The sequence below is a fragment of the Denticeps clupeoides genome, chromosome 11 (genome assembly GCF_900700375.1).
Source record: "Denticeps clupeoides chromosome 11, fDenClu1.1, whole genome shotgun sequence".
In the NCBI taxonomy this organism is placed as follows: domain Eukaryota; kingdom Metazoa; phylum Chordata; class Actinopteri; order Clupeiformes; family Denticipitidae; genus Denticeps; species Denticeps clupeoides.
This window is the reverse complement of record NC_041717.1, coordinates 12,047,718-12,071,127: the sequence shown is the minus strand read 5'-3', so window position 1 is coordinate 12,071,127 and position 23,410 is coordinate 12,047,718. Positions and strand designations below refer to the sequence as shown.

Genomic DNA, 23,410 nt, shown 5'->3' with positions numbered 1-23,410 from the left:
TTTAAACATACAGACCAGACACCCCGATACCCGCCACCCCGACACCCCGACACCCCGGCGGCTCTGCTCACTGCTGGTAGTCGTGCTTGCAGTACAGCTTGGCGTCGCGGTAGTAGCAGCTGGTGGTGAGCGGCTGGCGACACGCCGCGCACTGCACGCACTCCTCGTGCCACGACGACTCGTTGACGCGCATCAGGAAGCGGTCCGAGATCGGCCGCCGGCATCCCTCGCACACGGAGCCTGCGGGCGGACACATGGGGACGGGGACAGGGACGTGAGTGCACGTGATGACGTCACAGACAGACACCTTCATTTGCCGTGGCAATGACATAAATAAACACATTTTCTCATTAACTGTAATTACTCGCTTTTAATGAAACGTAATTTGTTTGAAATGCACGTCAGAAACGTGCATTTTGTGTAAAAGGTTTCTGTCGATTTAAACACGCGCGTGAATAAAAGCTACAAAGTCCTACAAATAAAATTAAAAAAAGAAAAAGAAATGAACACTGCGACAAATTATGTAAATGTTACAATATTTTAAAGTACAGCTGATTTGTTTCTTTTTTTACTGTAAAGATAATTGCTGGGTGACAATTATAAAAATACAACATGCAAAAAAAAATAAAATAAAAAGCGACAGAGACGCATAAACGGCTCAGTGAAAATACCGCAACTGCTGCAGAGAGAAAACGTCAAAAAAAAAAAAAACCTGCAGTAACACAACAGCATAAATTTATCGCCAGCAAATATAAATACATAAACAAATATACATTTGTTATTACATGTAATATTTATGCATGCTGTGATTCCTGTAAACACGTGCGCTCCAGTCTCGTGCGCGCCCCACGCCGGCTCGCTCGTCCTCGCCGTGGAACGTTATATTACGCGCCGTAAACAGGCCGTAAAAAAGGCCGCTCTCGTCGGGGGTCATAGGTCACTTGGTTATTTATTTATCTCGCTTTTCCGTATTAATCGGCGCTGCGTGTGTGTGTGTGTGTGTGTGTGTGTGCGTGCGTGGGGAGGGTGGGGTCGCTCACCCAGCATGGTTCCGGAGCGGAGCGGGTGCTCCTCGATCTTGATCCCGTCCAGCATCTCTGGCCTCGGCCGGTCGACTCCTGTGGGACGGCGGCGCTCCGGTGACCGGGGACCTGTCGCGATATCCAGTCGCCAAAAAAAAAAAAAGACAGAGGGACAGAAAGAAAAAGTTCCTTCCGTGCTGAGTCCTTGTACCGGCAGCCAGCCGGACCCTGTGCGCGGTACCGGGACCGGGGCACTGTCACCTGCTTCACGCGCCGCTCGAGAAAGTTCCGAGAGACCAGGGGGCGGGGAGGGGACCGAGCGCGCGCTCGCGGTAAAATCCCGGACGAGGACCCGGTCTCAACTCGCAACGCGGGATTCCCTGCGCGTGAAGAAGCCCTCGACGCGGCGCGCGCACCCCACCCCGCCCCACCCACACAAACCCCGCCCCGCCCCGGCCCGGCCCCGCCTCCGATCGGCGCCGCGCAGACGCGATTGGTGCGCGCCGCGCGCGCTCCGCCTCCGAGAAGGAACGCGGCTCCCCAACTTCCCCACGCTGCGTGGTGCACACTTCCAACCAGAAGACAGGGGAAACGACGGAAAAAAAGAAAGAAAGAAACCGAAAAGAAAGAAAGAAAGAAAGAAAGAAAGAAAGAAAGAAAGAAAGAAAGGTGGTGCTGTCAGTCTGCTCAGCTCAGGGTTCTTGGACAAAAAACATGAAGGCGGCGTGAGGACCAGACCACGTGACGTACGTTCACTTTTTATTATAAATGGACAATTTTTTTCATTGCCATTCACTTCTTTTATTGTGTTGCTCACGGCCATTACAGCCCATCGAACATACATATTAATTTAAGAAACTTATTAACGATTATTAACGATAAATTATCGTTAAATTATTAACGATATTAGTTTATGTATTGATATATTTACCCCCCCCCCCCCCCCTCTCTTTCTCTCTCTGTATGTGTGTGTGTCGCATGCATGTCTGCATCGGGATGCGACCCCTGCGCCTGGAGATCGGGAGAGCTGCCATGACCGATACGGTCCTACAATAATAATAATAATAATTATAAAAATGAATCTATACGGCAATACATTTTAATACAAAATAAATATAAGTACTATAAGAATAATTTTTGCTATTCTTTTTCTTTATTTGGACAACATTTAGCAAAATTTGATAGTGATGAAGTAACGAAATTTAAAGAAGGTAAACGGATGGTCTATCTTTAAAATATTCAAGTCAATAATTCATAAATGTAGGGTACATATTTGATAGTTTTTATCTCGTCGGAGATGCCTTTACATGCATTTTATTTTTACACGTTTTATTTGTTACCATGTCAACTGTGAATTCGCTTCACTTTTTATTAAAATTCCCTCAACAAAAACACTCGTGTGATGTTGCTCGCGCCAAAGAGAATAATTATATCAAACGTTATTGATTTTTAAAAAAAATAAATGTTGGAATTGAAGTGTTGGAATTAAAATGTTCCCATCGTGGTATTTTGGGGCGCCGGGGCTCCCCTCTTTCATCCCGCTCCTTTATGAATCGCACGTGTCCACCGCTGTCGGTGAGATGAGCTCCCCACCACACCGCGACCCCCAGACCCCCCCTCTGCCGAGGACGGACCCCCCAAAACCGTTCCCGGTGCAACCTGGGACAGCGACTTGGAAATAAGAGTAATACTAATAACACGGATAATAATAATAGACGAGAGAGAAACGATAATAAAACAATAATCATCATATTTACTCTTCAGTTACGCTGGTCAAATCAGCACAGGTTGTCATGGCGACTTACGGCCTTTCATCCAACCATCATGCAGTAAATCTAAAAATCCAATAGAATAATAATTACACCTTTATAAAAACTGTACGACACAAATCCGTCTATGAACGCGGTCGCCTGAAGATGCAGTATGAGATATTTTGAAGACGACGTTCATGTTTCGTTTTTGTCGTGATAATAAACGACGCGAGTCGCCTCCGTTCAGCTGATTAATGAGTCTGGTTATCGGGGAACTGACGCTAATTACGGGAAATTCGGATGGTCAGACACGCGCGCAGACGATAAGAATCCCCGCGTCCAATCCTTTTATTAACATTTTAACCAAGGTTAAATTTTAAATTTTATTATTATTATTTCAAAATAACTACCGTTGTTATTGCTAATATTATAATCACTTTATTGATTTAATAATATTATCGTAATTATGATAATAAAAGTACCACTAAATAAAATGTTGCGTGTGATGCAGAGACAATGAAATATAAGACATGAATAGAAATGAGTGGTGAGTAGAATGTGAGTGAAGAGTAGAAGGGGTGTGATGAGTAGAAAGTGGGTGATGAGAAGAAAGTGGGTGATGAGTAGAAGGGGGGTGATGAGTAGAAAGTGGGTGATGAGTAGAAAGAGGGTGATGAAAAGAAAGTGGGTGATGAGTAGAAGGGGGGGGGTGATGAGTAGAAAGTGGGTGATGAGAAGAAAGTGGGTGATGAGTAGAAGGGGGGGTGATTAGTAGAAAGTGGGTGATGAGTAGAAAGTTGGTGATGAGTAGAAGGGGGTGATGAGTAGAAAGTGGGTGATGCGACGAAAGTGGGTGATGAGTAGAAGGGGGGTGATGAGTAGAAAGTGGGTGATGAGAAAAAAAGTGGGTGATGAGTAGAAGGTGGGTAATGAGTAGAAAGTTGGTGATGAGTAGAAAGTGGGCGATGATTAGAAAGTTGGTGCAGCGGGTGGTGAGTGGAGTGGGTGAAGTGGGTGATGATTAGAAAGTGGGTGCAGTGGGTGGTGAGTGGAGTATTTGTTGGTGTGTTAGTTTGTTTATTACGCCCCCCTGCGGCCAATATACGAATTACACGGATACGGAGAAGACAAAAAGGTGGGAAAGGAATAATAAATAAACCCCTATCTATCTATCTATCTATCTATCTATCTATCTATCTATCTATCTATCTATCTATCTATCTATCTATCTATCTATCTATCTATCTATCTATCTAAAATTTATTGAGAGCGTCACCTGTCAGGAGAGGTCAGGAAGATTTGATTTATCTGGTCAATCATACAGCTGAGGTCCCAATAAACACAGACATAAATAAAGCATCATTTTTACACGTCCGCATTTATTCATAACATCCATCAAGCACGACAAGGCGACACAGCACACATACAAAGACGTGCGCAGAAAGTTTTTATATACTTAAGGCAGTCAACACACACACACACGCACACACACACACACGCACGCACACACACACGCACTCACGCACACGCACACACGCACACCCAGATTTCCACGTTCTGCTCACATGTTAGACACGTTCTTTAGCAATTTATGTTTTTGATGTGTTTTATTGCTGGTTTTTAAGTTATGAAACATAGAATATTCCGTGTGCGTCCCTGTTTCTGTAATTCGTTTCTGCCCCCCCAAATCGTACTTTAAATATAAAATATAAAATAATATTAATACTACTATTATCACTCTTACTAACAAGAATGATAACACGACTATAAGTCCACCAATAATAATAATATTAACATTAACAACATAATCAAGCTTAGACAGAATTCAATTAGAAAATTGTTTACATTTATTAAATGTAATGGTTGTATGGAAATAGGATGATTACCGGCAACGCGGACCACAGCGCCCCCTAACGAGGCAATTTACACTGCTTTTTTATTTACCTAGAACACCACGACATGTAACAAGAAAATACTAGTTATATTAAGTGAATATACATACATGTAACCTAAATTTGAATGATTAATCTTTGTTAAAGTATTCATAATCTCAATCAACCTTAAAATCTTTTATTATATAATTACCCCGTTCTTACCTTAAGAAAACCCTAAACGAAATAAAAACAAAAAGATGTTTTCTTTGTGAGAGAGACGTCTACCAAAAAAAAAAAGTTTCTAAACGCTTTCCAACGCTCTCAGCGTATCCCAGAGAGAAGAGGCCGAGGCCTTCAGCTTTTATGTGTGGATCCACTTTGATGTTTTAATGAGTTTTGTTCCACACAAACCTCGCTCTTGCCCAGCAGCTTCTTATTCATGGATAAAAGCGGGTTTCCCCACGTACAGAATACGGGCCCGCCTCTCTGGACCACCCTAACAACCCCAACTAATGTGACTGTCAGTATATTCATCATGATGTCCACATTGCATCTCTACACAGAAAAGCGCAGATTATACTAATAATTGAAAACTGATTAGACTACTCAGCCCTGATTATGTTCTTTACTGTAATTGAAAACTCACTTAGATCGTATATCAAACAATTTAGAATTAAAGTTTCGGATTGTTTGAGCAGAAGTGGACACATGAAAGAATTTTGTTCCAGTCACCCGTATCGTAATTCTTCGGTGATTTATCTTCTGGTTCAGTCTGTAGGTGCAGCAGAAAGCCAGACCCCCAGAATGCGGGGGATCTCACCACATCCCCAAATGATTCTCCTCTGCTTCACCACCAGCAGCAGTAAGAAACTGAAATGCTGTCCCCGTGTGTTCAAGTGAAAGAATTGCAGTCCCTGGATGTTGAAGCAATGCTTTGATGTGAACAAGATAAATAATATTAGAGACAAAGTTGAGCCTTCTGGCTGCTGGAATCATCTAACAAAACAAGAACTACACACTAATAAAGATACATTAGCTCTAGTCTAAGAAATAGTATTATAATGAATTATGCCTAATAGTATTATAATGAATTATGTAAGGGAGCCTGTTTTTTATTATATATATTTATGTTTTATATATACATATAAACATATATGTATATATTATGTTGGTGATATTGCTGATTTTACCAACAAAAGTAATAATCTAGAAGTCATGCTTTAAAAATAAATAACCATTTTTTTTGACCTCCAGAAAGAGAAAGATGATGGAAACACGTCGGCATGACACCTTCTGATGAAGGAGACTCTGAAGGACCCCAAGCCAGATCTCACTGCCTGCTGTGGAGGAAGCACCAAACGGGAGACGGGCAGGACCGGCCTGTCAAAATGCAATCCTTAAACTAGTCCATGAGTGATACGTGCCCCTCCAGGAGCCGCTCATGCCCGCCGCACGGCGTACACTAATGGCTTACTCAATCAAGTGGCCCACCGGTAATTATCATGTCTAATTAGGCAACACCATAAGCTGGCCTGCCCTCCTTCTTAGGGAGATTTACGAGTCTCTTTTCAAAGGGCGGCCCACTTTCTGAGAATAGAAAAGAGACACATGAAAAGCATGTCGATAATGAGGACGTGGGACTTGTTTGGAGGGATGAGGGCGGGGCTCTGTTTGAAATGCTGGCCTGTCCGACACATGTACATCCATCACGCATCGCCGTCCACCTTTCATCCTGCTCTCCAGCGCTCACCTACAAGACAGGGATGGAGACAGCTGCATGCTGAGCAATGTCAGTGGTGAGATGTTGACCAGATGACTAGACAGTCGTCCGGTGGATGGGCCTGTTTTTTCATGTAAATCCTATTTTAGATTCAGTTCAAAGGAATTTGACCTATACAGCACAGTTAATATGATGAACTTAAAGTTATACAAGTATACTAAAAGAAATCCTAGTCTACTAAACAAACTATTTAAATATGTGCTTTGTGTAAAAAACTGATTAAATACATACTATTATAACAGCCATGTCATCAGCTATAATTTTCTGTCCATATACATAGTATTGGTGGACTAATGCTACTTACATTATGAATAACATATTCACAAAAGAAAACTGCATTTATCTATAAATTCAATGCAAAAAAGCTCTTTATTAGGTTTATTCACTTCATCTTAAATTTTTAATGATATAAATGGAAATTAAGATAAAGATACTACAGTAATCATAGAAACGCTTTCCTTAACGCTCATTGAACTAATAGATATAGATCTTGAACCGTAATTCTTGATGTGGGTATGTGGCATTACTCTCTCTGTTTTCTTCTACCTGGTCTGGCTTTATAGGACTGACTGGACTAAAGCCATTTTATTTTATTCTTTTGGTGTCTCCCATCAAGAGAGATTTATTGGTCTTTTCAGATCATTTAAAGTGTGTTCAGACTTTGCAAACTCAACCGTGGTGGGGGCTCTGACCATGACCATGATAGACACTTGCCATTTTACACCAGATATCCCTCGTTCTCACGTGGGAGGGATAAATTCACCAATCACTCTCTCCCAAAAAAAAAACACTCCTGTATACCACAACCTGAAAGGAAACACTTTTGAAAGACTTGAAGTTGAGGGAAAAAAAAATAATAATAATTTATTGTTTCATTTAATGATAATGCTAAAGATAGGCTGTTATTAAAACATCACTAAATCTGTGTCATTATCACAGATTTAGTGATGTTTTAGTCACATTTAAGCATCATGGATAAATGAATGTGCATTCTGTTTACGTGCAGACAAATTAGAAATACTCTCAACATAGCTTCAAAATGGTAATACATTAATTAATTAAACATTTCTAAACAAGTTGTAGTGGCAATTAATTATTAATCAGATTCAGCAGTAGCAAAAGAAATGTGGTATCGGGCAACACAGGTACGCAACTAACGTGGGCCAATGTCAGACTTCACACTTACTGGTAGCAAAGCACTTCAAGATAAATCCTGAAACCTGAAATTTCATTTGTATTAAAATGCAGGAATCTATTTTAATATCAGATATCAATAATTATAAACAAACGTTTACCAGAACCATTTAAAGGCAGATTTCTAAATTATCTGGCCTTGGTTATCAACCTGATCTTACGCATAATGAACCCCATACACAGCAGATTCCATTTTTGTTGATCACCTTGATTTCAACCAATCACGAGAACGCAATAAATACATAAATAAACAATAATGTCCCGAACAAGGCAGAAGACAGAACACAGGATACTGCAGACTCCTTGAAACGTGTGCACATGCATACACCCAGAGCACAAACCGAGTGTGTGTGCAGACAACATGAAGAATTGCTGGATGAAGGGTGAGGGGAAACAAGACACAGGTGCACCAAATCAAATCCAGTCCCCCCGAAGTCCACAGTCCAAGCAGTCAATGTCCGATAGCGGACTCTAGTGGCCAAGGCCCGGCACATTACATATGGCACATTACACTCTTAACACTCTTAACACCTAAAACCCAGTATAAAGGCATGCCTGCACGATAGGTGAATTAGTTAAAGACCACTTTGACCATAGCATTGCAAGGGGTGGGGGATGTAACATATCAGATGATTCTACTCTGATTCAGGAGAACCCAAATTTTGGTCAGTGGTCAGTTTTAGTGGTCAGTACGGTGCATGTTTTGTGGAGCTGTGGACTGTGTTTAGCATTTATGTCTCACTGCATTTAGGCTGTGGGCAGAACTCAAAACGGCCATGCAGAGAGTTCACCATTCTTGCATGATCAGCGTGCACGAAAGAACACATAAAAGCACAAATATACAGCAGAACTGTCCCGGGCTGTGGTGTCACACGTTGAGTTTTGAATTAAATTAAAATGAAAGTGGGCAGAAAAAAGAGACTGGGAGCCTTGCAGTCAATGGAATGTCCCCGTGGTGACACCGGCAGTGTGGTGTGAGTGACGCATTGCGTTGATACGGATCATAAACATGCAGTGAGAGCTCTGGATTGCACCTCCGTGACATCAATCACCGCCAAGCAACAGCATCAAGTGTCTCCTCAGGAACCCAAGGAGGAGCTGCCAAGCCTCTGCTCATTTTGTTGAAAGCCTCTGAAAATGAAATAAATAAACTTTTTACAAGCAAACATCAAATAAATCACTCTTAAAATTCCATTGAGTAATTAAATCTCCTTTTCTCTCTCTCACACACACAACAAAACACACACATTCACTCACATCCACAAGAAGAAAGGACACCAAGTTAATGTAGATGACAATTGACCTGTAAAAATATTACAGGCTCCACCAACACATCCAGAAAAGTACACTGTATGGCTGTGCATACAAACATCCTATGCATGTGTGTGTGTGTGTGTTTGTATGCAATGCTTTGTCCAAAATGAGAATCACCAGATGTGCTTCAGCTGGATGTATCTGGCCATGAGGATCTGCACGACATCTGTCAGAAGATAGCTTATCACAATCTGTCCCATACGTTAGAGAGAGTAAAAGAAATAAAAAGAGGCACGCCCTTCCTTGTTCTACCACAAGACAGGCGCAGCGTGCAGCACATCTGCTGACACTGTGACCTCTGCATGAAACTATTGTAGGAAAAATAGCTTGCATTCTCTTAACCAAACATTATTTTTAATGTAACTGCAACAAAAAAACATTTAACTGATAAATATTACTACTCAAGAAGTACATTTTTTATGTCCATTCAAGTGTTTTAAATTAACAAAAGGTGGCAATTTACACGACATTGCAACTTTTTGTGATGTGTGTAATGTTGTCTAATGTGTCTTTCCATTGTGCAGCGCGAGAGAGAAGTCGAGAGGTGGAAAGTCCTGGCCTTTGTCAAGACCACAGGCCCCTGCATAAAGTTATTAGAACCACCACCTGGACCAACGTCAATGGGCTCGGAGCCAAGAGCACACGCCCAAGGTCAAGCGCCTGGCCACATGGCCACTTTCGCCATCGGAACTAAAGACCCAGGACACTTTTTTGTCAAGTTCATAATGAAAGCCTCACTTCATGGGAATGTGTTCTTCTCAGGCGTTTAATGGATCGGTCCTTACTATTGGCTTCATCCTACGTACCATAACTCCTGCAAGAAGATGGACGGGCTGTTTGTCTTTTGCAAGAAGCCCACCTTCCTTCACGTCTCAGTGCCTCATTACTACAGACCCTGTTGCTTCACTGCAGATAAAAACTCCATCCACGCTCATAGGGTTAATTCAAGAGAAACAAAAAAAAAAAATCCAACCAATCCTTGCGGGCTGTGTTACAACCTGCACGAAAACACGCTGCTTCGCTCTTTGTCAGTGTTTTTTCCCCCCAGACCACTTTCCGCGCCATAAACGTCTAAACAGGGCTAGCCTCCCTCTGGGGCCTCTGGGAACTCCAGCGGGCTGAGTTTAGGAGCCGGACCCTTATTGCATCCAGGTGGCTGCGTTAAAAGGCACTGGCCAGCCGTAAATGTCCCATAAAAAGCCAGTGGCACCTAGAGAGGTGAAGGAGGTCACTGCACCTGTCTGTGCCTTAAGTCTCTCAAGTCTACACATTTCCCCTGGCTTTGGTTTCTTCTTGTTATTCTCTGTGCATGTCCTGAGCGCAACTGATATTCTGCTCTCAGATCAGTTTTGAGACCTTTGTGAGGTACGTCTGTATGCAGGATCCTATGCCTGCAGTAGCTCTGTAAGTAGCTGTGTCATGCTGTAAATAAAACTCAAATGTCATCCGGCACGTCTTGCTCACCAATACGAGGCACATGGCCCCAGCATCCAGTGAGTGGACCAATAAGAGCAGCGACCTACTCTAGGTTTTAATTGGTGGGCAGGTTGTGTAAATGTCTGGACACGAGGGGTTCCACACCTTTGATCTGACTTGAAAGGAGTTAATTGATCTCGCAGTTCCAGCCACTTTGGTTTCTGCTCTCTGTGTGGAAAAGATGCAGGCTGGACATCTCTCCTTTGGTAAAGGGAGGGGCCGATGGAGTGAAAGAGAGAGATCACCTAACGCCTGGCTCCAGCGCTGCTCAATTATCATAATGTGGTGCACATGGGTGAGGTATTCTCATGGAGAGGGAGACCCCGTTGAGAAAAAGGACGCAGGTCTTTGATATCTCTGACTGCTCTCCCTGCCAAAGCCCGACAAGATGGTTTTCATATCCTTTCCCCCAGAGTCCAGTTTGAGCTTGTTAGGGGAGATGGGCGACCACACGTTCAACCTTCCCCCTGTTCATTAGATATGTGGTACATTCCACAATCAGGAAAAACAGACTAAGTTTCTCATGTTAACTTCCACCCCATCCAACGGTTTCAGAATTACTTTATCATTCGCTGATAATGTGATTAACACAAATATTTATTCTGTGAAAACTATATTTTTCTTTATGTACAAGAATTAAACAAATATCTTGCATAACTATATGTATTCAAATAACACTATTATATAGTTACAAAAAACTCTAAAAAATAAATGCATTAATATTAACGTTGTTATTGCTGTGTTTTTCACTCATTGTATTTATTCTAGTACATATATTAAAATAAATTATTTGACAAAATATAGAAGTCTTTTTTTGCCTTTCAGTTAAAAGAAAAAAAGAAATGCTCTGAGTAGGCCAATACGATGGAAATGTCCTTCATCAGCTGGCCACTGCATGAACAATCAAAGATTTAAACTCCATTTTCAGCCAGGAAACATAAGCCAATGGGCTTAAGTGCAGGAATTTAGACCTGCGGTGTCTACTTTATTTTTTGAGTCCCACAGAGCACCTCTTAGGCTTAGTTTGGGTTTATTAGAGGTGCTTTAAACCCAACTCAACACCCTGAGACAAATCTGTAAGCTACTTTTCTTATATTGCTAAATATGTCATTCCTGCATTCCTTCAAAAGCGCACAATTGGTATTGCAGCTTAGCAACTATCTGCAATATTCCTGTATGATTTATATGTAACACGTAACATATATGAAGCAAAAATGCTATGATGTGGGTTTGACGTTGATTAGCTCTACATACTAATTTTGGAAACTACACAAACACATATATTACATGCATACACATGTAATATATAACACACACATGCATGAGCACAAACAGCTAATTCTAAAATACAGAATTGTACACAATGGCAATAATATGTTCACAGTATATTCATAGTTTATTTTTTTTGTTTAACCATTTGATTATTTATATGATCAATGTAATTGTGTTTTTTAACCATGGTCACGGTGCTCCTGGAATGAAATTCTGCTTTAGACTATTTTATCTGCATCTGGGACTTCATTGTTTTAGTGGACAGTATGTGCTGTCAAGTTCTGCAGAAGCCATCAGAAAAGTGTCTCCAACAGCTGCACCTGAAGCCCATCACTGTCTCTACAGCCATCCTCATTAACAACCAACCACGTTTCCCCACGCGAAGTGTGTGTATGAGTGTGCGAGCTGCTGATCGGCCCCCTGTGTGCTCAGGAGTGGGATGCCGAGCCCAAACAGGGATCACATCGCTGGTGGGGGGGACGTTCCCACGTGCCTGGGATTGATGGCTCCCTCCGTTCCTGTCCACATTGGAAGCAGATGAGTCTATCAGTGGGCCGGAGGAACACAGGAAACCCGCCTGTCCGCCTGTTCGTTCGCTCACTTACTCTGAGCCTGTGAGTCTGACAAGCCAGCTTCCCCTGTCACTCCCTCGCTTCATCTTCCTTCCTCTCACTGCCGCTCTCTTTCGGTGTCTGTGGTGTGTTACAGGAGTGCTTGGAATGGTGGGGACTGTCAGAGAGGACGAGTGTGTGTTTCTCTGTGTGTGTGTGAGAGAGAGGGAGAATGCCAGGCACAGCACCATACTTCACGCTACATACGTACACCTCATAAATACAGGTTTCCTTTTCCAATTTCCAGCACACGAGTGCAGGCCCGGCTACACGGGTCCACGCTGCTTCATGTCACAGCGCTGGAGTGTGAGGTAAAATATGGGCTTGCTGCATCTGCTGCAGCACTCCGCAAGCGAAACATTACTCTACTCTAGGCTGGACATCACGAGCATAAATGATGCCCGCTGGAGTGGCTTTGAGGTCGGGAGGGGAGCCTGACGTACCTCTGTTCTGCACGTAGTCTTCCCCCCTCTCCTGAAAGCACACATGCACACACTTTCGTAAAAACCGCTCAGGCCTTTCATTCATTTCATTTTCAGAGCACGGTCTCTGGGTGCCGTTATTATTTCCCTAATCATGACGAAAGGAAAAGTGAAACCAGCTGAGCTCAAAGACGTCTGTAAGGAACCATCAGATGAGCGAATGTAAACCAAACAAGAGACTGTGGTTCTGTGATCCAGTCAGAATCACAAGGCATTTGCCAAGTGGGGTCCTCCATGGTAGAGCAGGTACTGCTGTGATTGGATGCAGGTCATTGCTGATCCTTTCTGGACCAGGTGATTTGCATGGTGTGGTACTGGAGGAAGGATACTAAAAAACAACAACAACAAATTAGTAAACCATGACCCATTAAACTTTGTGGTTGACCTCTCCCACCCACCAAACCCATCAAACATACCCATTCATTAGAGACAAGGTGATCTCTTGTAGAGCAAATATTCATCACGTAACTCACTGATCTGCAAGTTAGTATTAGTGTGTTATGTTTCTTGGCCTATAAGATACAGCATTTATAAATTTTACAAAAATGGTATTCATCAGTTGCCCTTATCCAGAGTTGCCCTGGAGCAACTCAGTGGTGTTCTGGTTCATAGGTTCATTACCCACTTGCCTAGTACGACTGCCATTTTTAGTATGCATTTGGAATATAAATTGAATACATGTGATGCCATTGCATATAACAATTAAAATAGTATTGTATTCAGCCCACATTACATTTTACATGTCTGTGTTTATGATGCAGTTACTTTGAACTCATATGGAAAGAAAAATTTTAGAATACATGTAATGCAATAGAAAAAAAACACTAATCTGCTTTACATGGTCAGATGCAGAAGCGGTTGAAAGTCAGTAATGACTATATCAACATGATTACATGAAAAAGGCTATTGGAACTGTTTTTACACACATACAGTACTTAATATTGTAAGAGTATTTTGTAACAGAATACATTACCTATAACATCATACAGCCATTACTGTTTTGTCCAGTTTCAAATATTCCAACACTTAGAACTGGCTTTCTGTATGTGCACTATATGGTCTGGAAGGAACTTTTCTTAACATTCAAAATATTCAGCAGACAAGAATTTAAAAATGTAATCAAGAATTGATAGATGCGGCGAATCGGCCCAGAGTTCCTGTGTGCTTTTTCCCAATCATCCTGATCGTGTGCAGCTGTTCTGGCATGTATACATGTTCGCTTTTTCTGCTTTGTCCATTTTGCATCCTTAACTTGTATGACTGGTTCTGGTGTGTGCTCATGTTTTTTGTAACAAACCCTTTTGTGAAAGTCTTCTAACATATCTGTCTGTCCACCATGCCGCCGTGACAATAACAAGCCCAAACTGTTTCCAGAGGCATGGTGAGCTTAGTCCAGCATCAGGTGAAAATGGCCTGGGTGTCAGACCGGCCTCGCAGCAACAGCAGCACCTGGACATCAAGTGTCCCTTTCTCTAAAACAATCAAACCAGGAACAAAAACCAAAGAACCAAAAGTATCCAGTGGTTGAAAACATCTATTTTAAGTTCAAATCCATTTTGTCCTTTAGGGCTGTGCTCGCAATAACATTTTAAGTATAACAAAAAGTTGCTGTTAGAGCAGCTTGGAACCACAGAGTCTAATTAAGGTATGATTTATAATAATGCTATATATAAAAATACCACACGTGTGCAAAAAAATGCAGCAAACACTTACACATGTGCGAGCTGCGGTCAGAAGTATAACACTGGGGAAAAACAAAACAAGGAAGCAACTTTTCTTTTTTTTTTTTTAAAGTGATTCCAGACCCATTTATAAAGAGGTGCTACACGCCGAAATAAAATTAATAATGAATTACAAATTATACTTCTACTTAAATATACATTTAATTTACATGTTTGCAGTTCAAATTGTGTCTAACGTTTAAAATAATTCACCGAGTGCCAGCACGTCTACACCTATTCACCCACAACAGTCTAAATAGGATGACCCCCCACGCCCCCTTCTTTAGCTCTCGAAGATTTGCTGTTATTGTCCTGACTAACATGAACACCTTGGTCTGAATCCAGCCAGAGATATGATGCTGACATGAAACAACTTTGTTCACTGTTTCCAGCTAAATATAAAGATTTCAGGCGCTGGCAACTTTTTTTTTTTTGCGCCTCTGAGCAACAAACTTAGAGACATTTTTTTTTAAGTTTTGGCTAGCTCAAGATAGCAAGCCTTACTCATATTGGGTACAGAGCAAGAGAAAAGCGAACATCGCAGCAAGATGTGCGATGCTAACTGACATGTGTCGCCATTTTGTGACATATAGCGACTTCCAGTAGGAAACCAGTTTCTAGCACTTTGTTCGATCTGTGGGTACAGTACCTCACATTCATTGTCATATTTACCCTCCAAACACACGTGTGCATGCTGTACTTGCGTCAGGAAAGATGTGACTAACGGGAAGAAACAAGGTGACGTGGGACAGGTTCATCGCTGCCAGTCTCCCTGTTCCAGGCTGTCATCCAGGCCCGGTGAGGTGCGTTCTCCCCAAGGGGCCAGTGGGATGTCTCGGCCTGTCGCTGTGCTTCGAAGCTAATATGAAACGAGTGTCAGCATTGTTAACGAACCAACAATCATGGCATTTCAGGGTTAAAAAAAATACGAGGGAGAGAACAAAAAGCCCCTTTTTCCCGTCAGTATTCCCGTCTTGCCGGAGCTTTTCTGAAGCCCCTCCGTCGATCTGGGCGAAATGGCAGAACGGAGACCGTCGCGCGACACGCTGGGAGAAAGTTGGCATCTGTTGCACACGTCGCTGCACACCTGCAAGAGCGCGGCGCCATTAAGAGGCTTCATTAAAATCCTATTAGCTCTGTCGGAACAGCTCTCTCTCGCTCACCTCCCCCTTAAAAAACCAGCTATCAAATTGGCTGCCAGAACCTAATGCTGCCAATAGAGACCGATGAACGGGTGACTCCACCATGCCGCCCTCCCCACATACAAACGTTTGCCTTCGCTGGTTAATCTACGTGCGAGTTGCTGTTTGCTTGTGGCCCGTGGTCGATAGTGAGCTCGTGAACGTTTCAAGAGTGTGTGTATATAGGCTTTTAGTAGCATGGCCTCCAGGTGGAAGGTCTTTGGAAGCAACGGTCAGCATGGGCCACAGATTTATTTATTTATTTTTTTACCCATAGGAACTGGGAAACACTATCATGCCCATGGAGGCATGACTTCAGACAGAAAAAAAATGCAGTGTGACCACCATACGATCTGTTTCGTACACGATATTTGCTACTTGCACCAGCTAAGACCAAATATAGTTTCACCAGCTACCAGTTTGTCCAGTTTAAGGTATGTTTTTTTTTCATGTTTGTATAATTGTGTATTTGCAGAGCCAGCCAGTTTCTCTGTAGTAATGCTATGATGAGTAGTAATGCTCTTTGTCATTTTTTTTAACCTTTGTTTTTTTTCTAATTGCACATGCTATTTTGTAGTAGCCTATATACATACATGTATAGTCTATAAATGTACCAATCATGTAAATAGTTATATAATTATTATTAACATGAACATAATTAAACGAATGTATATTTTAGAATGTTCAAGAATCATGTATGATATCCTGACATAAATAAACATTCAGTGTTGCCAGATTGGGCAGTTTCAAATGTAATAAATTCAACTAGCTTGCTCAGGATTTGTTTGTCCAGAATAGCTGCAATATACTTTTTATCTTATTTATAAATGGGTTTATTATTTGGATTTGGATTCACCCCAAAAGCTATGGTTGGTAAAATTCCAACAATTTACACACAAGATACTGATACTATAAAGATATTAGGATAGTGAAATTGATCGTAGTATATGAATGGTGGTTTTACACAGACTACATAGACTGCACAAATGTTTCTTGCTCAAGCTCCACCATTAGTCCCGTCATTAACCTAAAGCTGCCTTAAAAAAGTGTCCAACTGTCCATATCAATTACATGCATTTTTAAAAATACTTCAGTAACATATTTATTATTATTATTATTTGTATTGTTATTATTTTTTAATTATTATTATTTAAAAATATACATATTTCATGAGGGGGTTACATTTTAATGAGTGGAGATAAATAATCTTAAACACTAAGAATTTAGCAGATCATCCATTTCACCCATGGCACAGTATAGTATAAACTGTCACTGAGAGGATTAACATGTCCTCACAGAAAGACAGAGACACTTACATATTTGACTGTGTTAAATGAGTTAAACAGGGTTGATGTAAAATGTCTGCAGGGAAGCATTTTTTTCTAAGGTCAAGAAATAGACAACAGAAAAAAAGACAGCAAAGGAAGAAGAAAAACAATAAGATGAGTCTCATGTTAGATCAGAGAACAGGAATGAGACTCATAGTCCTTTGAAATGAGAAAAAAAAAACTTTGAATTTGTGCAACCTTCATATTTCACAGATTGATGTTCCTCTTTGATCAAAGTTCAACATGAATCAAAATGTAGATCTCAGCTGGAAGGTTCTTCTACCATTCCATTCAGTCTTAAGACAAAATACTTAGGACTGTTTTTTATTTATTATTAATTTTAATGGAGTCCATGCTTTGTAGTTTTTAAGAGTCTGAGTCTGGACTCATCCACAATCTGTATCCATGAAACTGAAAATAATTTCAAAAGTTCTTTTGCAGCATTTTGTAGGGACCAAAATCAATTCAAAACATAACTGAAACAAGTTTTATTTAACAGATATACATACATACATATTTACCAGACAAATGCTCATTTATGTCTATCATATACGCAAGAGATCAGCCAACAGATCATACTTCCTTTTGATAAAAAATGCAACAGATTTGCTGTTTTTTCTAAGCTATTTAAAAAAATAAACCAGATTTTTCACATTTCTTAACCATTTATTATGAGAGAGCATTATAGGAAAATCTGGATGTTACCCGTCAAAGAAAAAATTATGATTCAGAGAAATCGAAATTAATTAAAATGCCAGAATCAACATTTTACCTGTAATCAAAATTATACTATCATGTAACTCACAATGAAAAGTTCACATACAACATTTAATATTACAGACAAATGGGTGAAAAATGAGATCTTTCAACAACTTTTACTGCAAACAAACCAGCTAACCAGTGATTGCAAACAGTCCTCACCCAGGTCACATATGAGAAGCATCTTTTTCTTAACAAAAGCAAACTACATCTAAGATTTTCTAGCTGGGATATGAGCAGTCTCGATGTGACAAATTTTAGACTTGCTGGCAGGAGTTTCTCCACTTCTTCCTTCACAAAGGACTTTTTTTCACGGGCATGTTGGAGCTTCAGTCAGGTACGTCGCTGTACTGTACTCTGTATTGAATGTGTAGGTGTACTAAGAGAAAAAAACACAGCAAATTTATACCTTAAATAAGAACAATGATTCTCAGAAAAAAACAAAGAGATGAAGAATATTTAGCTTTCATTATTTAAGTATGTAAAGCACATCAATCTTTTCAAAAATATTTTTTAAAAATTAGATAATAGAAAATGTAGATATTAGAAAATGTAGATATTAGATGTAGATTTTAGATGTAGATGTAAATATTAGAAAAGGTTTTGATGCCATAAAGACATAATATGTACTTCTGTTCGAATGAAACAAAAATGGACTGCAACCCTAAAAATGTGGCTAAACACCGCCCCCTTGTGTACAAATGTATTATTGTTGCCCAGAGTATATTTTTTTGTGAGGACACTTGTGGGCATGGTCAAATGTAATACCGCACACAGGATTCAGTGGTTCACCATCCAGTAACTAAATAAATAAAATAAAATTAAATAAAGATTCCAGGTTTTCTGAATTGTTGAATGTACTTTTCCTATGTCAACTCTATCTGTTTATATAGCATACTTTTGACCTAAAGCTCATGTTCACATGATGACCAATAACTGCACCAATACAATCATAGTTTTATAAAAGCACAAAGAAAATGAATCAGGGCTCAAAAACAACTCAACATGCAATACCATCCCACAGCACTAGGTGATGCTGTAAGATCACAAGAAAAGATACTGTTCTCATCATCAAGCCGCCTACAGCCTGACACACACACAAACATGCGCACACACCACCTTGCTCTCATCTACCTATCTATAGAAGTTACACAAACGTGTCACATGTCACAAGCTGGTGGAAGAAAAAAAAAAGACAGCACCTGGCAAAAGAAATAAATAAACAAACACAAGCATGTGCTTGAGTGTGTGTGTGTGTATGTGTGTGTGTTTGTGGATGATGGATGGGGGGAATGGGGTGTTATCAGGGAGAGCATGTATCACTGTCTGCCATTTTTACATGCCGTCTGACAGGACAGTGACATGCGGGGACACGGGAGGCTGCAGGCGCGATGAGCAGAACTTCATTTCCTGTTTCTGCTCCACGGCCACTAAAATATCTGACATGGTGTCTTCATTAATTCCTGCTCTATTTGAATTTCTCTTTCTAGCGCACACACTTTGTTGCACACACACACACACACACTACAAATACGTGAGTACCCGGCACCTAGACAAATGCACACACGTCCATGCACATGCTCACACATAAACACACAAGCCTACATACACATTCAGCCATGTATAGCACCTAGACACACACACACACAATCATTAGCCAGTCACTAACAACAGCATTTTTCAGCAGTGCAAACTACATAAAGACGTCAGCTCAAATCGCTTACTAATTAACACTTAAAAAGACACAAATTAGATATGCGTGGCTAAAAGCAATTATAATCTCCACAAGTTTTGCGAGTCATCTGGGAAATGAAAAGAATGCCTAATTGCTGGAACCAACATCTTCTGAAAAGCTGCGGAAAGTGATGGGCACTAGGAAGCGGCCTTATCTACGCGACTGAGTGTCATTACAGCAGTTTTCCGCAATTACACCTGCATATGTTGGATGCCACAGGATGCCTGCACTTTAATGAATGTCTTTTTAAATGCCGTCAAAATCATCCTGCGAGTGCTGTGCCACTCATTCACCTGAGATGCACTCAACTAAACTCGTCTTAAAGGGAAACTTGGCCATTTCAGTGCGAGTCTGGAGCATTGTACATCTCGGATGCCGAAGGATGAATCTTGTCATTGCAGAAACATAAAACAACGATTACCAATATCAATATGCAAAATTAAACTGTGTCTGAGATAGATGGACACGGACAGTGAAGGCCAATTTAGATGATGCATCTTTTGTGTGAAAGTGAAGTGATTGTCATTGTGAAACATCACACAGCACACAGTGACACAACAAAATGTGTCCTCTGCTTTTAATCACCACCCTTGGTGAGCAGTGGGCAGGCATGACAGGTGCCCGGGGAGCAGTGTGTGGGGACGGTGCTTTGCTCAGTGGCAGCTCAGTGGCACCTTGGCCGTTTGGAATTAGATCCAGCAACCTTCTGATTATGGGTCTGTTACCCCAACATATGGGGCAGCCGAGGCTAGAACCCAGGTTGCAAGTTGAGTATTTCAAATGGAGACATGGCTGCCAAGACAGAGTGCCATCCGACCTCTACAACTAATACACAATACAGCAACATGACTGATCTTCAACCTTCCCAAGTTCTCCCACTCCACCCCACTGCTACGTTCCCACCACTGGCTCCCGGTAGCTGCCTCAGCATCACATTCAAAGCACTGATGCTGGCCTACAAAGCCAAACATGGGGTAGCACAAGCTTACCTCTTATTATAGCTTTATGATACCTCACACTGCACCTCGCACTCTTCGACCCTCCAGCACTGATCGCCTGATCCCTCCACCGCCAAAGGTACGAGGAAGACACTTGTCTAGTCTCTCTGTCCTGGGGTGGAATGAACTTCCCCTAAAGATCAGAACAGCACAATCGCTGAATATTTTCAAACGGCAGCTTAAGACTTTACTCTTTAGAGAATACTTTCACTGAAGGTAACCTGAGAGGACGTCATAAGTCGCTCTGGAAAAAGTCACCTTCCAAATTGTAAATGTAAATGCATTCAAACACGAGAGCAACACTCTTGTGGTGTTTCTCTGATGCACCAGCGTTTGGATGCACCTTATCAGGTGCACAGTGAGTGGAAATCGGGTGCAGCCAGACTCAAATATATAAAAAAATCATGCAGTACCCTGTGGCACAGTGTTTTTTGGATGCATCACCTGAATAAGCCTTAAGCAGAAGTTTTCAGAATAAAAAAGTTGCCCGACTGAAGTATTGAGTTAAGCAAATACAGTTTATCTTTTAATTTCACTTACTTTCAGAATATGCCAGCTGTTTAATTTAAAAAAGAAAGACCTGATTATCTCCCTGTTACTCCCCGTGTGAGCCTCTTTCCCACGCTTGTCTCTGTAATAATTTTATATATGCATTACAACAACATTTCGTTTTTTTACGGCACTAAATCATCATAGAAGCATGTTTAATAGGAACAACGTTTTTTTTTTTTTTTTTGCATAAGATGCTGGAAAGGCTTCAGGCGGACAGGGGCAGACATCACACTGATGCACCAGCGCCACAATAGTTCCTGAAGCTTCTGCATGGATTCTAATTACTGGGCAGAGCTGTGACTTCACCGGCATCAGCCGGGCCTCCCCATTAATCTTGGGCTGTCGTCCACCTCACTAAGCCCTGGCGCGTTACACTATCTCCCCTTCACTTCATCAGTTTCAGCCGCGATGCTCCACGCTGTAATTAATGAATTCGCGGGCCCTTCGGCAGCCCGAGTGTGTGTTCTGAGAGGAGAGACGCGTCGCCTCAGAGTGCATGTGCCACATTATTGCTGTCGAGAAGGACCACACATGTAAAGTTCAGCTAGAGGGGGGCACTCCTCTTCACACTACACAACACCAGCGGTAAGCAACGGAATCAATCAAATTAAAGAACTGTAGTTTGAGATTCAGTTTATATTTTTCTATATCTAACTGCTTACAAGATTGCATAACCGGACACCATACTGGTAATGCTGAGTGGTGTGTCATGGGCTCATGATTAAGACACCCCCCCCCACAAGAAAAAAAATCCTAAACACAAAAATGATGAAGAAGGCTTTACAATTCAGTGTGTCTTTTCAGATGTTCTCAGCAATAAGTTTCCAACACAAGATGTTCAGTAACAAAAATCTACATTTGATTTTCCATAGACTTTCCATAGACTTTCCATGACCTCCATAATGCACTCACGCTTTACTTCTTAATTGACCAAAACAAAAAAGAAACGTTTTATACTCTACCAAGATAAACTTGAAATTAGAAATAACAAGGGATGTGTATAGAATAACATTTACAAATGAATTCATTTGCGCTTGTCCAGTGTAACTCCCATTCCCCCATTGAGGCAATGATGGCCTAGCGGGTAAGGGAAGCAGCATCCAATGAGCAATGTGCCGTTCCCACACACTGCTCCCCACTCTCATCTTTCATGATTATCCACTGCTCACGATAGGTGATGGGATAAATGGAGAGGACACATTATGTTGTGTGCACCGTGTGCTGTGCTTAGAGGAGGTCCTTTTGTACGTGTGGGGTTTTTTTGTCATCGCTGGTCTGGTTGGTTGAAAATCCGTGTTCATCACATCGATGAAGCCTTGATTACAACGGGCCCCCGTAACCCGGATCATCATTGTACTCTCTGAGCTCCGCTGTACAACGCGGACGCCATCAGATCCTCGACTGACGTCCGGACCGCACGTCTCCCGCTCGCGACAGTTCTGAGTGAGCCGATCCCAACACAGCAGTCCTCCGCCTGAGTCTGATGCGATATGACAAAGGGATGGAGTCAGAGAGGCGAGCAGACGCCCGCTCTGACAAGGGAACGATCGCTCGGCGGCGCAACTCCGAGCCAGCAGCACCTGTTCACGTACACTGGCCCGTCAGCTACTGGCAGATCTGATACAAAGATATCCTGCTAATGAGGCGGAGGGGGGAACTAAACACACATGTAAATGACACGCGCGCGATTCATCCCCTACCCCACTTCTGTCTCCAGTCATTTCGTTACAGGAGGATGACCATATCAGTGTTTATTTCATCATCCCCTCTTCTTCCGAGTGAAGTTTGATAGATTCTAATATTCCTCGATTGGACCATGACGTGGTGTCTTATTAACGGCGCAGTTTCTTGCACCTTTGAATTAAACAAACGGAGCAACTTGCAGCATATGCATTGGTGATGGGCGCCAGAACCGAATCAGCTTTGTGTAAAAGAGCAACTTGGATGTGGCTGCAGGACAACACTGCAAAGCAACATAAAGTGGCTGTGAGCGATCACCTTCATACCATGATGAAACACATCTCTCCATCGCTCCAGTAAAAGAAAGAGAGGCTGGAGAACACAATGATGAGGATTTTTTTTTTCTTTTAACATGTCACCTATCTGAGGCTCACACTTTTCACATCCATTAAAATGTTGTTGCTGGTTGGTTGGTGACCGTCAGCTGAAAATGCTGCTGCCGGTTGGTTGGTGACAGTCAGCTGAGAGGTTACTGACAGTTCACAGGCTAGGTGCAGACTGGAGAGTAATCCTAGCGTGCCGTGATTGGACACGAATAATACATTTCTATCATCTTCACTGACAGCAAAACTACGGTGGGATGTCACTCAGCTCCTAATAAATCTCATTGCTTGCACCAT

The 23,410-nt window shown here is 41.7% G+C and overlaps 2 protein-coding genes and 1 long non-coding RNA gene across 3 annotated transcripts in view; 1 reads left to right on the top strand and 2 right to left on the bottom strand.

Moving 5' to 3' along the window:
* The window catches only part of lmx1bb (LIM homeobox transcription factor 1, beta b), a 50,853-nt gene extending 49,689 nt beyond the window's left edge, over nt 1-1,164 (bottom strand). Inside the window, exons 1-2 of the mRNA XM_028996678.1 lie at nt 1,041-1,164; nt 72-240 (exon numbers count right to left, since the gene is read on the bottom strand). Coding sequence (XP_028852511.1) covers nt 72-240; nt 1,041-1,095 — 224 coding nt within the window. The 5' untranslated portion in view covers nt 1,096-1,164. The remainder of the gene's footprint in view (nt 1-71; nt 241-1,040) is intronic.
* Nucleotides 1,165-1,605: 441 nt separating this feature from the next.
* On the top strand, nt 1,606-6,306 carry LOC114799802 (uncharacterized). The gene is made up of 3 exons (XR_003751274.1): nt 1,606-1,768; nt 5,419-5,509; nt 5,902-6,306. It is a non-coding gene; the product is annotated as an uncharacterized LOC114799802 (long non-coding RNA).
* Nucleotides 6,307-17,718: 11,412 nt separating this feature from the next.
* Nucleotides 17,719-23,410, bottom strand: part of mvb12bb (multivesicular body subunit 12Bb) — a 45,873-nt gene continuing 40,181 nt past the window's right edge. The window contains exon 10 of the mRNA XM_028996753.1: nt 17,719-18,144. Coding sequence (XP_028852586.1) covers nt 18,076-18,144 — 69 coding nt within the window. The 3' untranslated portion in view covers nt 17,719-18,075. The remainder of the gene's footprint in view (nt 18,145-23,410) is intronic.